This window comes from Miniopterus natalensis, chromosome 8 (assembly GCF_054644295.1).
Source record: "Miniopterus natalensis isolate mMinNat1 chromosome 8, mMinNat1.hap1, whole genome shotgun sequence".
In the NCBI taxonomy this organism is placed as follows: domain Eukaryota; kingdom Metazoa; phylum Chordata; class Mammalia; order Chiroptera; family Miniopteridae; genus Miniopterus; species Miniopterus natalensis.
The window spans coordinates 42,363,266-42,378,967 of NC_142088.1; the positions used below are offsets into that span (position 1 = coordinate 42,363,266).

The 15,702-nt window shown below is 42.3% G+C and overlaps 1 protein-coding gene across 2 annotated transcripts in view; it reads right to left on the reverse strand.

Annotated features, from left to right (window-relative positions):
• MYO3B (myosin IIIB) overlaps positions 1–15,702 on the reverse strand; it is a 323,317-nt gene that overhangs the window by 172,671 nt on the left and 134,944 nt on the right. For both annotated transcript variants that reach the window (XM_087819421.1, XM_016224834.2), the window contains exons 14-21: positions 11,943–12,041; positions 11,500–11,614; positions 7,664–7,790; positions 6,678–6,888; positions 5,804–5,951; positions 4,396–4,549; positions 3,171–3,259; positions 846–975 (exon numbers count right to left, since the gene is read on the reverse strand). In XM_087819421.1, coding sequence (XP_087675547.1) covers positions 846–975; positions 3,171–3,259; positions 4,396–4,549; positions 5,804–5,951; positions 6,678–6,888; positions 7,664–7,790; positions 11,500–11,614; positions 11,943–12,041 — 1,073 coding nt within the window. The remainder of the gene's footprint in view (positions 1–845; positions 976–3,170; positions 3,260–4,395; positions 4,550–5,803; positions 5,952–6,677; positions 6,889–7,663; positions 7,791–11,499; positions 11,615–11,942; positions 12,042–15,702) is intronic.

Below are 15,702 nucleotides of genomic sequence, written 5' to 3' on the forward strand. Positions count from 1 at the left end.
TTCAAGAGGGGGATGGGAAGAAAAGAAGAGGAAATTATGAACAATGATAAAGAGGTTTCTTAAAAGCATACCCATAGCTGTTTCCAGACATAGCCTCAAAAACAAAGCCCTTGAGAGAAGAGCTGTGGGAAAATCTGAAATCAGCTGCCCAGCTAAAAGCAGCAGAATCCTGGGTAAATCAAAGGAGCTTGACTCAATTAGAACACATTTGGTGAAATGGCGAAGATCAGAAAGTGCCATCCTTTGGCTCTAGCTTCCAGCTTCCTGCTTCCTGGCATGAGAACTGACGAAGCAACTGAACATAAGCTGACTATACGTAGGCATAGGCCGTGTATGTAGGCCAGTCATGGGCCTGTTCCAAGTAAGTCAGGAGAGTGGTGGGGTGTGGTCAGTGACTGGGTGGGAAATTGAGCCAGGAACCTCTGAGATCCCCATGATTGAATGACTTTGATTCACTATACTCCCTTCACTTGGAATCATATATGAACAGAAATAATCTTTCTAATGATTCTAGGTAAGCTGAGACCACCTTAGAGTGTTAGCATGAATTAATAACATATGGTTTTAAAAATGGAAGAATGAAAAAAAGCAGGTAGAGAAAACGAGAAGTGTAAGAGTTGATGTTAGAGACAGTGTGTGTGTATGTGTACATATGTATATATATATACGATGCTGTGCAATTAAATTGCAAAAGAAACAATCACTTCCTTTTCTGGACCTTAGTCAGGTAGACCTTTATCCCTGCTTAAAGCTGCAGCCCTGGCAGTGCTGAGACACTAAGTGGAAGACCCCAGCAGGGCTCGCAGAAGCATCAGTTGCAGGGCTGTCGGGGTGGTTCCAAGTACCTGTTTTGGTTAAAGGGATTGAGAAGAGTCGCTGGAGAAGCCTGTTTTCTGATGTTCTCAGGACTACAACCACGTCGGCAGGGAGAGTGTCTCTATTTTTCTCAAGAAACCCAGAAGCATCATATGATACCTGCAAGATGAAGACCAAACTGCAGGTTAGGCAATGCCCGTGGTCACTGGTGACGCCAGGAGCTGTCTGGGGTCAGTCATTCATCGACCTCTGTACAGAATTCATCTTGGCACAGCCATGCTTTTAAATCCAGACCACCAGATAAGGGGAAATTTTGTAATTTTTGACAGGCCAGTTTATCTTAACTTCTTGTTCAGTTGCTCTTTGAAGAGTCAAATCAAAGTGATATCACATCAGAATAATTATTAAAACAAATGAGGCACTCACTGTATGTGACGCGTCTATCCTATGAGGTAAGCACTGCTATTATCTCCATTTTATTGGTGGGCAAATAGAGGCTTAGAGAGAGGCTGAATAATGTGCCTGTGGTCACATATTTCACAGGTGGTGGGCAGGCATCCAAACCCAGGCGATTTGGTGCCATGCTCATAACCACTATACCCTAACTGCTTCCCAAGGTACTACTCATGGCCCGGAGTGACTGCTCAGGGATGCTGAGCAGTTCTCAGTTCCCAGTTCTCGGGGAGAGGGGAGAGGGAAGAGGGGAGAGGGGAGAGGGGATCCAGGCCAGAGAGATTTTAAGGAACACTCCAGAGAAATAAGTGTTAGTGGCAAATGAACTCAGGAAAGGACACAACCCAGAAAGAAAAGAATCCCTTTTTTCCTTAAAGTCAAGAAAGGAGAGGGAGAAGTGGGGAAGGAAAGGGGTGGGTAAGACATAGGTATAAAAGGACAGAGAGGGAGAGAGGTGTGAGGAATGGGAGACAGGTAAGAAGAATGGGGGAGGGAGGATCAGGCCCATGTGGGTATCGAATGGGCCTGACGTTAATAAGCAGACATCAAAGGTACATGAAGAACCTACAGGCAGACACTGGATTCCAATTTCCTCCAAAGGTGCAAAATAGATGCCATCATGTACTATGTGGAAAGAAAGACAATCCCCTTTACTTGTGAAGGGGTTCAGAATAAGTGACCCCCAAATATTTTGAGTTAAAAGCAATCGAAACCTAGAAGAATCAGGAAAAGCTCTTTTTTCTTCCCCCTCAAATGCCTAAATTTATGTTGGAAGGGGGCCTGTACCAGGAAGAAAACTAGTACCAGAGATTTTATCTAAGCAACTTGTCTGCAACACAGGGCAAACTTTCGTTTTCTGAACAGCCCCTCCGCCTTCCTCTGAATGACCCTTCTTCCTTTGCATCCCCAGGCCCCTACTCCTTTCCTTAGCTCAGGATGTTATATAAGCTGCAGTTGCCTAGCTGCCCTTTGGGTCTCATATTTTATTGGGATGCTGTACATACATAACTACATTTTTTTCTCCTGTTAATGTATCTTATATCAATTTAATTATTAAACCAGCCAAAGAACCTAGATAGGAAGAAGAAAATTTATCTGCCCTTTCACGTGTATTAGATTGCCTTTCAACCAAACTTCAGTCAAGCAAAATTTATTTTAATGTCATGATATGAATTTGAGAAATAATTTCAATAAATCTCAAATCCAAAATGCCCTTTATTGAACTCCTACCTATTTCTTGGACCCAGGGCCTCAGCAGACCCCACCAGAACCGATTAGCCATAATTCAAATGTCTCCTCTGAGAGGAATTTGAGCAATGAGTTGTTGGCTACGGGACTAGAGAATTTCCTGAATCAGTAGCTAACCTACATCAGGAACCTGAAATTGAGGCTGAGGCATAGTCATGAAAAGGAGAAGTTTTGGTTAATGTTATAAAAGCTTACCATCTAGATGACAAAGTGAAATTATTTTTCCTTTTCATGTAGACACGTTTGGTGTCTGTAGACATATACTCCAAATGTTAAAAATGGAGCCCCACTGTGACATTAACTCTCCTCCGTTTACCTACACATCTCCAAATGACTTTTGAATGTGAACATTCACCGCTAAACACTGAGAAAACTATAATATGTTTTCTCTCTAAAGAGCTGGCACTTCCAGGCCAAACCTTGGGTGAGGAGCAGATGGCAGCTCGCCGGCCACCCGTGAGAAACTGCTTGTGCACCAGGGGCAACTTTCTGTGAGTGGCACCACTGAGAAAGTTTGGGAGCTATGATTAGGTGTTCAAGAAGAATTAAAAGGACACAGAAATCTGCAAGCAATTTCATGAGTGGCACAGACAGGGTAATAGGGACACTTTCCCCTCGTCAAATCGGGGATTAATAACCCCCACTCGTCTCACCTTTCCCGCATAGTGCCGAATGCCGAAGCACAGCTCCACTCCCTTGGGCCTCCAGAAGTATTTGCAGCGTAGGTTGTCTTCAAATTTATCTGTGTGGATTTTCATGTTTAAAGGTTACAACATGAATTGTTTCCTCCGTCAAACAAGAACTTGCTCCTTGAACCGTGAGTGACCCAGAACAAAAGATTTCAGAGGAGCCTGATATTATCATTGTATGTATGTGGTGGAGAAAGGTCCTCCAGTGAAGTGGGCATTCACAATACAGCACTCATTTGGTTGTTTCACGTTGTCTTTAGTGTCAGGCCGTACTCTGAGATCTCATGTTCTGCTCTAAGAACTCCCAGCATGGAGCACGGACACTGATGACACCAGAGGTCGGCAAATTAGCTTCAGAACCATGAAGATTTCCCGTGGAAGGCAAATACTCATCCTGGCAACTTGCAACAATTTTATAGGTAACACGAAACCAATGAGGGTGACAATCTCAATCCCTAGAAGTGAATCTCTCTCCCACAAATCAATTTTCCATCTGGGGAAACGGCTTGAAACTTTCTGTTCTCCCTCAACAATCCACTTTGCTATTGTTGTGATGAGAGCCACCTCGTGTGAGGAATGGGGGAAGTACTAAAGGGATGCAAGGATTTGAGCTTTGCTGCCTCAAGCATCTCACAATCTAAGCGAGGGCCAGGGCCCTGTGCAACACTGAAGATCTGAGAAGGAGGAGGTCAAGGGCAACAGGAGGAAGAGGGCCTTTCATGCCAGGAGTAGGTGTTTTATTGTCATGTAGCCCAATGAAAAGATGGCTTTAAACAGACTAAATTAGCTAGAGGGGGAGAGTAGAAGCCTAGAAGCCAGGAGACTAGAAGGGGCTTGTATACAAACTTGGATTAGAGGCACAAGAGGGGTCAGGGGGAGATATGAGAGGAAGGTAAGAAATGGAGGGGCAGCAAGTGGTTATGGGAAACAAGGAGAGTGTATAAAAATGATGTTGACATAGGGTAACAGTATTTCCATTCGCAGCAAATGGATAGTGGGGAGAGTGTGAGAGACTTAAGATACAAATTCTACCAGGACATTTGCTGGACATTTTAATTCACTAAAAGCAAGGTCTACACTTTTACAACCCACCAGGTTGTACACAGGACAGGTCCACTGAACCATATTCATTTGATGACATAAGCCAAGTTCTCTTCTGAGCGTATATGCCTTTCCAAAAGACACCTACCAACCAGGGTCTGATCAGTGGCTTGGGGAAACCGACTTTCCTCATCTAGAAGTGCCAGTAGTCCCAGGGGTTTCTGGAGGAACATATCCAAGAGTGGTCGATTGTCCTCATAGTCCACAGGCGTAGCATCAATGCCCTCATTCTGATATTCCATCTGGAAGGAAACGGGAATGAATCTCTCCAGCCCCAAACTGGCCTAGGTACCAACCACTAGGTTGCTTTGGCATGAACTTTCTTTGTCTGGCAACACTGAGCACATGTGGAAAACAGGGTGTGTTTTATGTTGGTAAAGGACTCCTCTGCATATGACATTGTTAAAGCTTTGGGTTTAAGCCTGACCTACGGGTGGCCTGGGTAGGCAGCTAAAGCTGGCAAATGAAGGGATGGCTGCCTGTCTCCCAAAAATGATTTGACAACTTATAATTTAGAAACTGATGTAGAAAAGGGGAGAAGCTAAAAAAATTTTTATTTATTTTGGTGACAAGTATGGTTTAAAGCAGAGAGAAAGCAGACTTCTATCTTCTGCAAAGGATTCTGCAAGGGAATCACCTGGGGCTGAAAAACTAGAAAAACTCCAGATTTCCCTGGGAAATAAATGGATGGAACTTGGACTGAAACAGGTCGAGGTTTGTCCAGGGTGGGTAGGGAGAGGAGTGCAGTATGGATTTATCCAGACCCAGTGATAAAACCAATACTGGCATTTTTAGTCCATGTCTTTGTGTTTCTCTAATCATATTATAGTTTGTGTGTCCTCACTTCTGCATTAAAACAAGGGGCTTGGCCAGAATGTTTCATTATTGCAACTACTTCATCTGGGAGAGCCTTGGGGCTGGGGTGGAGGAGAAGGGTCCAAGTAGCTTCACAGACTGTTTTATTTACTAGTAAACTCATTGGGGAAAGACTTCCATGTCAGAAAACTAATAACATATCTTCCTTTCCCCAGAGACACCCATCCATTTCCTGTGGGATCTAGTGAGCAGGAGGTGGGGGGTGGGGAGGACCAGTTTGAGAGTTAAGAACAAGAACATGTGTCCTGAATTCAAGATCATTCCGTGTCATCTTGGACATGATCATAGATATTTTTAGTTAAATAAAGTAGAGGAAAACCCAGCATTTTGGGCAATACACATGAAACAGTTTGGGAGACACATTTAAATAATTGACTTGGCACCAGCTCCACTCAAGGGAGGAAATGTACCTTTCCACAAAAATCAAGGCCTCTTTGTTTTTTTCAGGCTGAATTTAGACCATTGATTTATTTTGACAGGACGGCCTCACCAGTGGGTTTTTTCTGTTTTGGGGTTTCGTTTTTTTTTCTTTAGAGCCTTTTACCTGTTAGCCTGACTAACAGGGTTTCTGATTCAAATTGTGGGCAGCTTGGTTTACTGACTTCAGAGTTCACTATTACCTGCTCAAGAGCAAAAACGTGCTGATTGAAATAGTACTGGATTTGTTCATTGGCGATGTTTATGCAGAGCTGCTCAAATGAATTTCTCCGAAAGTTCTCAAATCCAAAAATATCCAGTATCCCCACATTCATACCATCGTCCGCACTACTGCATGAGAGAGAATACAACCTTTCAGGGAAGGAAACACTCATCTCAGAGGATGGTGAGATATATGTGCCCGCTATTTATCAATTCATATACCCTCCCATGGAAAGCAGTGTCCTGCTGCCTCTAAGGGAGAAACAGTTTGTGTCTTAAACCATTTGTTCCTTTAGTCTTTCAACAATACTTCCAACTCTTTTTAAAAGCACTAGAATCTCTTAAAGTCTTACTCATCAGCTCCATATAGAAAGAGATTAAAGAGAAACCACTCTGAATGGGCTGGAGCTGCTGCTCATTCATTCTTCCAATTGCCGCCCACAATAGAGGTAGTAGTGGTAATAATGTGCTTTAACACTTTTCATGAAATGTCTCAGTTGATTCTAAAACAACACGATAAGGAGAATATTATTATCCTAATTTTACAGATAAGAAAACCATCACTTAGAACATGCAGCTGATTAAGCTGTAGAACTTGGATGCAAATCCTGTTTGTCCAGCTCCAAGCCAAGCCTGTTCTCTTAAACACTACACTGCCCTGGCTCTGTCAATTGTCTGCCTTTCAGGTATGACCAGTTCCGCTCTCCTGGATCCCAATACATTTTTAAAAGTAGAAGACCTAAGAGCTTTGCTAAAGAAAACCCAAGAGAGGACCGAATGCTTTCTCTTGTAAAATCTGAGACCCCAGGGTTGATGACAGCTCTTCGGAGAACTCTGCTCCCTGGGGGAACTTGCCATATGTTTTTGTCTGGCTGCAGGAGTGTATTGATGCGATTTACAATCCAGCTGAAGAGCCTCCCATACAGGGCTTTGGACATGGCATCTCGGACATCCTCGGCCCTGTCAACAGTGTTGGCACGGATGATGGTCTCTCCTCGGGTGACCACACAACGAGAAGTGAGGGCCTCCTGCAGCTCTTCAGGGCGGATGCAGAGAACAGAGGCAGCTGGAACAAAGGGCAAGGATGACACTGGAGAATAAGCCTATCCATCCATTCATTCAGCCAGCCAGTATTTATTCAACATCTACTATGTGCCAGACTCTATCCTTAGCACTTCAAAGATAAACAAGCCAGGTTCCTAACCCGAGAAGCATCCAGACTGATGCAGTATCTCCCAAACTGTTCCAAAAGCTCTGCCCAGGTGTTAGATTTTAAAAAGTGGGAGGAGGTAGCATTGGTCAGGTAAGTTAGAGCAATTTCTGGTGACTATAGTCTCCTCTTAGAGAGTCACAACACACATTAGTATATTAAAGGCCATAAAAAGTGCTATACTTTAACACCAAAGGTATTAATTTGATTTAAACAAGTTTTTTTTTAAACTCAGGATTCTCATTCCTTGTTGCCACCGTTATTACTTGTAACACTAAAAGTAATTAAGTGCCTGCTTTCTCCCTTGCAGTTGTTGATTCAGTGGATTCAGGGTGGGGTCCAACCTCTGTATTATTTTCAAAAACTTGTAGATGATTTTCAAAAGCTGCCAGTGTTGAGAACCATGGCCCAAAGTTACCTGCCATGGGATTCTTCTCTGCAGGACACCTATTTTCAGCTCATGGAAAGAACACTGATGTTCTATAAGACATTGTTAGGGAAATACTGGGTAGTGAGAACACTCAGAGCCAGCAGAAGAACCAGCAGCAGCTGCTCCATCTTTTATAGAGTCTTAAAAACCTAAGTGAAAGATGTACTTTGGCAACACAGTGTACAGGCACCAAATAATTACCATTTTTTAAAGCTTCAGCATTGGGCACTTCACTTTTATCGGTTTGATGTTGAGAAGAAATAGCTGCAAACTCAATGTTCCCAATATTCAAAATCCCAGCCAAAATCCTATACACTGAGTGCACCTCCTGAAAAAGACATCGGGAACCATGTTTGAAGGTGATTACTAACAAAACCAATGAAGCACTAGCACTGCGTTGGAAACTGCTCATTGTCGCCAAAGTCCACCCTTCCCCTTTTCCTGGTACACAAGCAAATTCCTTAACCTCCTTTGTAGTTAGGTGTGGCCATGTAATTAAATTCTTAACAAAGGAGCAAGTGGGCTGATGTGGGCCATTTCTGGGCCTGGCCTTATGGAAGCCAGCATGCCTCTTGCTTGCTTTCTTCGTATTGCTGGCAGGAACTCCCAGCCACCCAGACTCAACCAAGCCATGAATTAGGATGCCCAAGACCAATGACTGCATGAAATGGAGTTGTTCTGCAACTTGAACCTCTTACCTTGGAATGCTGTAAGAGAGAACTGGTCTTCTTTGTTCTTTAAGCTACTTTTATCCATTTACTCTAACTAATACCAGCTTCCAAGTTCAGGTACAGTTTTTTCTTCAAAATAAGAAAGGAGATGCTTCCTTAACCTCTTTTGAATATAGCTCTTATGAAACAGTTGGCAGGGCATTCGTTAATGGCTCACTAGAACATTTTGAAGTTAAATGATGGAGTATATAGTTATGAATGAGGTGAGGAAATATTTTGAAAGGCACAATAGAAATTATCTGTGATAATGTGATATAACAAGTATATAGTATTTGGTCTTCATAGGGATTTCTGGCACAAAATCCATGGAAATTTTCTGAGTGATACAGATGAGAGGCATGTCCTTTGTTATTCATAATAAGCCCCTTTCAACCACACTTGAGTGTGTCCTAATGTGGTGACTCTTGGAGGATGGCAGCTTGTTTTCAGAGAAACTGGCCCTGTGATTAAAGGGTTAGAACTTTTAGCCAAACCCTGGACCTTCAGGGAAGGGAGAAGGGCTGGAGACTGAGTTAATCACCAACAGCAATGATTTAATCAGCCGTGTCTATGTAATAGAGCCTCCATTAAAACCCCTCATTGATAAGGTTCAGAGCACTCCCGGGTTGGTGAACACAGGAAATTGGTGAGAGGAAGTGGTGCCCCCTCTCCCAATACCCTGCTCTGTGCATCTCTTCCACTTAGCTGTTCCTGAGTTGCACCCTTTATGATAAGTAAATGGTAACAGTAAGTAAACTGTTTCCTGAGTTCTGGGAGTCCTAGCAAATTACTGAACCTGAGGAGGGGTTCTTGGGAACCCAATTTATAGCCAGTCAGGCAGAAGTAGAAAAACCCTGGGACTTGCGACTGGTGTTCGAAGTAGGGGCAGTGTTGTGGGAATGAGCCCCTAACTTGTGGGATGTGATGCTAACTCCAGGGAGACAGTGTCAGAGTTCAATTGTAGGGGAATTGGTTGGTCTCGGGGGAAAACTGCACATATTTGGTGTCACAAATGTTGTAAAAACAGTTCAGATGATCTTCAGTCCTATTTTTATATTGAAATTGAATACATAAGTAGCATTAATGGTGAAACATAACGTTTTTTTAATTTAAACATTTGCATTCCTATAGGTGAGACAATGACATGTACAGCCAGGAAATTTCCACATCTTATGCTTATAGATAGAGAAAAGTACTTCCACCAAAAATACTGTGCTGGGGGACTTGATTTAGTACCGCACATAGCTGCAAACTAATAGAAACTGTCATTAGACCACTGATAAAGCATTGTCCCCAGTTGAGCCTTCCTGTAAACATTACTCAGTAAAGCTGAAAACACGAACACAGACTGTACTAGTGACATCTGCTGGATACCTGATAATACTACCAAGACAAATGAGGATTTTAAACCAGGCTCTACTGTAGATAAATATTGTTGGTTAAACTTCTAAATCAAATGCTAGATGTCATGTTTCTGACGTCAAGAAGCATTGTTTTAATCACACAACTTACAAGTGACTAAAGGGAACATCTACCAAATGAGTTTTCTGAGACTGGCCTGGATTTAACATGATAGCATCTCATTACCTCCATCAATACAGTGTGAGGCTTACAGACCACAACTAGCGAGGAATTTCTATACTTTTTTTTTTTTTTGCACAGGAGTTAGGATGGCTTAATTTAAGAAGACATAGCATATTTAATTTCTTTTGTTTTTAACTTTATCTTAAAACAGCATGTGTTTTATTATTATTTGCAGTACAATTGTATTATTAGAACAGCACCACTATATACTTTCATTTAGAGTTAGGACCAATCTCTTCATAGTATTCTATAACTATCACTGTCCTCATTGAAAGCAAAATAGTATTAACCCTGTGACTAACTTCTCTATTGCTCCTGTACTCTTCAGGAAGTATGCCCCTAACCACTTTGGCATGGCCTAGGACTTTAAATGGCTTGACTGCCATCTCTACCATGCATCTTTGATAACAACAGCTCTATAAATTAATAACCATAAAGGTCCTTTAACAATGCTGGAACGTGTGTAATTGCTCTCCTCTAAGGAGCCAAGGGAAATAGATTTCTATTTTTATCTGACCTTTGGGATTTTCCACTGTCTGACAGTTTAAAGTCCGTGGGAGGCTGACAGAGAAAATTAACAGCTGGCTAGAAAGAAGAAAGGTATTATTACGACTAAAATCAACAGTGCTGGGGAGGGAAGGGCTGACCAAACTCATTGGATTACAGAAGCAATCCTTTATCCAGAATGGCTGTCCCAGGGTAACTCAAGTGTCTTGTAATCTAATCCCTTAAGATTTAACACTCTCACCTACCTCCTAATCATTCACCTCCTTTGTTGGAAGAGCAAAAGAATCTGGATATTTTGCAAAATTGATGGCATGAAGCCCAGAAACTATGGCATAAATGTATCACAGAATAATATTTGAGAGCCTAGGGTTATAAATACTTTCTGTCACCTCTAGCATATATTTAATAGAGATAGCCTGTATCTAGTACGATAAGGGGGGTACAGGACTTTGAGCTACAGTTAATAATGTGCAGCTCTGTACCATGGAGAAGGAAGTGACTGCAAGTTGAAAGGTTTAAATGAACTTGTTAGGTGCTCAAGGAACTACTTGCATAAATATATTTCTGTGGCTTGGGTGTAACCTGCATTTCCTGTACTCCTGTTACACAGTCCACTGTAATGGCTAGAACAGCCCCAGCTCAGAAAAGGGCAGTACAGTGGCACCTTTGACCAACATTTCTGTTTCCGAGCACTGTAAACCTGGACACAAACGCTTCGGTTTCCGAACACGCCTCAGAAGTCGAACACACCACGTGGCTCCCGCTGAGGGCAGGATCCTGAGGCCCAGCTGTCGGCTATGGATCCCTTGGTTTTCAAGTGTTTCAGACCTCGAAGGGTCTTCCAGAACGGATTACATTCGAAAACCGAGGGACCACTGTATTATTTTGTTATCCCAGCTGTAGTGAATGAATAACAGTGACAACAATTCATAGGCAAGTGGCACTTACAACAGCACTTCCACTTTTATGTTCCTCTGTGCAGCTTGTTAAAATGCAGATTCTGATTCAGTCGTTCTGACTCAGGGTGGACCTGAGAGTCTGCATTTCTAACAAGCTCTCAGGTGACGACAATGTTTCTGGTCCTTGGGTCACTCTGAGTAGCGACACCTTATAACATGACCAATGTGGTATCTGAAAAGCAAGTAACCTGCCCCAAGTTGGAACATTCAAGTTGTTAATCACATTGATCCAAGAATATTAACGCTTGAGTTTCCTTCTCTCCTGACAATCGCTTACCTTGTCCGTGAAGCCTATAATCCTGAAACAATGCTGAATGGCTTCGAATTGTCTTCTGTAAGACTCCTTGGAAGTTATGTCATGCATCACCCTTCCAGTCTCATCAGCTATGTACCTGAATGGAGTGTGACCAAACAGAGCAATCACTGACTTGGTAAATGGCACCCCAAACACCAGGTCATCATCAGGGTCCTTTGCAGGGGCATCCCTCGTACTCGGTGGATTAATGGTGTACAAGGCTGAGTAAAATGCCTGCAGTTGAGTTTTGAACATTCTAGAAAATGCAAATGGTGAGAGGTAGTCCCTGCCATCTCATCCTGAGTATTTCAGCTGGAGACTATGAATGCCCAGTTAGGAAAACAGCCCCATTTATTCCCAAATTTTGTCAACTGCTATTTATATATCCATTAAAAGGTAACACAATCAAAACCCCCAACACTTACCTAGGAGGCTTTTCCTCAGGAAGTCTGAACTCAGAAAGTTTCTTTTGGTGATAAAGACCAGCATAAATATAGTAAAAGATATGAAAATTTTTCTCTCCCCTTAAAAAGAGGAAGAGGGGACATTATTAATAACATATTTTGGGCTTCCACACCCCAACTAATTTACACCATTTCCTTTCTGTGCAATATATTATTCTGTAGCAATTTTTAATTTTCAGGCAATTAAATATGCTACATCCCAATTACAGAATAGTAATAGTGATAGGATTAGTATAGTAATTGGAACAATGTCACATTATTAAACACATGCTTACTGTACACAGAAGGAGGTTTGAGAGAATAGAACATTTACAGATAACAGCTCAGATTACAGGTGTTTAGAGATCTTTCTATTCCAGCCCAAATGACTATGCATCTGTGCCCATGCCTTCTGTTTGCGGCCCATGTTGCTTCAGAAACAATGATATACAGCTTAGAGAGCTCGGCCAAACTCCCTACATTACTGGAGCCTCAGACAGCAAGTGGCTCACCAGTTCGTACAGCAAATTAGGGAGTGGAATTGGTCCCAAACTGAGGTCTTTACTCTTTCAAATACAATTCACAATGACATCATCAGTCCCCTTGGTCTCCTGCTGTCCACCATCTCTTAGGCCACCATGGCCAGGGCCCTTTCAGGTAGATGCTGCTCTAAGTGTGGTCTAAGGACTGCTGTCAGCTTATGACGAGATAAGGGACTGGAAAGTACATGTCTAGACATTTTATAGCAAGTGACATTGCCATTACATCTAAGAGTATGATAATTTCTCTGATAATTCATTTCAATTTTATTTTACGAAGATATTAGTTCACAATAAATTGTGAACTAACGTTTAAAAAATTAGTCTGTCAGCAAAGATAGTCTAAAAAGCCCAGCTCTAGATCCCTTTCTTTCCTCTAGACTCTAGAGGAAGACAGTCTCTTCTGTTCAATCCCCAGAATTCTGGCAAATCCTCACCTTGGCCAACTTAGCTCTGTGGAAAGGAATCTTGTCTTCCTCCTACTCCTTGTTTCTATTTGTGACATGGGCCCCACTCTTTTCTCCAGCTTCTCTTGGATATCCTAGTCTTCCTCTGGTTGCTTATCCTGTCAAAGCTCTTCTGATGATTCTTATTTCTGCCCTGTATTCTAAATGCCTCTACTTGCCATTTCTCCCTCATTTGTTCACTCAACTTATAAATGTATTGAGTGCCAATAATAGCAGGCACTGCACCAAATGCAAGGGATATAGGCCCTCCGGAACTTCCCTTCTAGCAATGGAGTGAGATGACTCAACAAGGAAACTTGTGATGAGGACTTTGAAAGAGACAAACAAGGGGCTGAGATGAAGAATAACATCGGGGGATAGGGCTACTTGTGTGAAGTTAGGGGAATGACTCTCTCAGGAAATAACACCTAAGTCAAAATCTGAAGCATGAGAAGGGGCTGGAAGGAGCTGCAGAGAGAAGGGGGAAAGCCTTCCAAAGAGAGGGAGCAACATATACACAAAGGCTTGGAGTGTGACACCCACGTAGAACCAAAAAAATGCTAGTGAGAAGGGGTGGGTAGGTAGGTGGGGCCAGCCCACACAAGGACATATTAGGCCATAATTGGGATTTTGTTGATTAATTAATTAGAATGTTTGAAGTGTTTTAAACTGGAGCCAGGGTGCACTGTAAATGTGTGATATGAGTACATTTGTGTTGAGAAAAGTATACTCCAGCTGCACTGGGTTGCATGTCTGAATTGTAAGAAGCCGAGACGGATGCAGGAAGACTAATCAGGAGGTCTAGGTGAGACAGTGAGAGGCTTGGACCAGGTAAGGGCTGTGATGATGAAGGAGAGGAGTGAGCCTAATGATATATTTTGGAAGAACAAATAAAAGAACATCCTGATAGAATGAATGAGAGCAGTGAGGAAAAGGGACCAGAGTCTACCTCCCAGGTTTCTAACTTGAGCATGTGGTGAATGTGACACCATTCACTGAGACAGGAAAGCCCTCATAGGGCCTTATGAACCGGCATGCCTAGTATGAATGACACTTGTTCTTTAACCTCTGGTAAATGTGCTGGTTTTGGCTCTTGGTCTTATCTTCCTACAGTTCTTGTTTGTAGGCTTTTTGCAGATGCGTCTGGTTCTCAGTTCTTTCAAAGTCTGCCTACCAACATCCACTCCGAGCATAATTCCAACTTGATTTTCATCCCTGTATCTATCAGGATTGGCTTGGTTCTGCTGCAGTAACAAACATCCCAAGATCTGAGTGGCTTAATTTAACAAAGACTTACTTTTTGCTCAGAGTACATCCATTGAAAGCCAGCAGGGAGGGGGAGGGACTGTGTTCATCATAGTCACACATGGGCCCAGGCTGATAGAGTAGCCACCATCTTGCACTTTGCCAGAGCTCTGGAGGGTCTTTCCATTAGATGCTCATTTGCCAGAATTGGTCATATGACCACATCCAGCCACAGGGTACCAAGAAGGGGAATCCTACTATGTGCCCAGAAGACGACAGAACCAGAAAGGTCAGCAAAGGTCCCATCTTCTACTCATTCAATGTCTTCAGTCTGTTTTACTCTATCAGTGCTATCATATTGACTAAATTTAATAATAATACTAAGTTATGATTTATTAGGTACCTATTATGTTTCAGATTTATATTTGGTATATCACATATCTTTTCATTTAATTCTCATAACAGCTCTGTGAGGTCAGCTTTAGTATGTTCTTTTTGCATGTGAGGAAAGTAAGGTATGAGAATATTTATATTAATAAACAATATACACAGTAAGTGACATACCTGTGATTGGAACTCTCCTCACATTATCTTTGTAAAAGACCACTTTATATCTGAACACAGAAAACTGTAGTTTCTACTCTGTCAGAGGTAGCTCTCTAAACTTTAAAATCACCTTAATTTTTGGGAAAAAGAAATGAGGGACCTCATAAAATTAATCAAGAAGCCACAGGGAAGCTAAAATTACTCTAACTCTATCCTTTTGTTCATTTGTTTAATTTCTTCCTGTCAGTCCCTATTTTGTGAGAAAACTACAAGTGTATGGTAGAAGAAGATGCTTGGATTCTTAACCTAGAACAAGTTCTGTGGATTCTACTTGTACAATATCTCTCAGATTCATCAACTCCTCTCCATCTCCATCTCTACTGCTACCATCTTAGTCCTATCCAACATACCTCTCACATGGATTTGGTAAAAGTATCCTAACAGCCTCAACACAACACTTCTCCTGTAATCCATTCATCCTACTAAAGCCAGACAGTCATTTCTAAATGCAAGTTGGGTTTTGTGACTCCCCTTCTGGAAAACAATAAATGGCTTCCTATTGCCTTTAGAATAAGGTTCCCCAGCCTGGTTCCAAAGCCCTGCATGATCTGGTTTCAGTGCCATCTTTGCCCTTCTCTGCCTCTGCACTCCTTCCCCACCTCATTGGTAACTCCTAGTGAACCTCAGATCTCAAATATAGTGTCTCATACACAGGGAGCTTCTTCCTTCCTGGACTAGGTTATGCGCCCTTCCTTCACCTGTTTTACCTTCACAGCACCTTACTTATCACAATTGTTTCGCGTTTAAGGTGTTCTACATTTAATTAGCTTAACAATAACCCACAACCTTTGGACCAACTAAGGTGTTCTACATTTAAGAACCTCCTTGCCCCCCCTCGCCATTCCCCATCCCCCATCCTCCAAGCTCCATGAATACTGGGACCTTGTCTATTTTGTTTACTCTTGC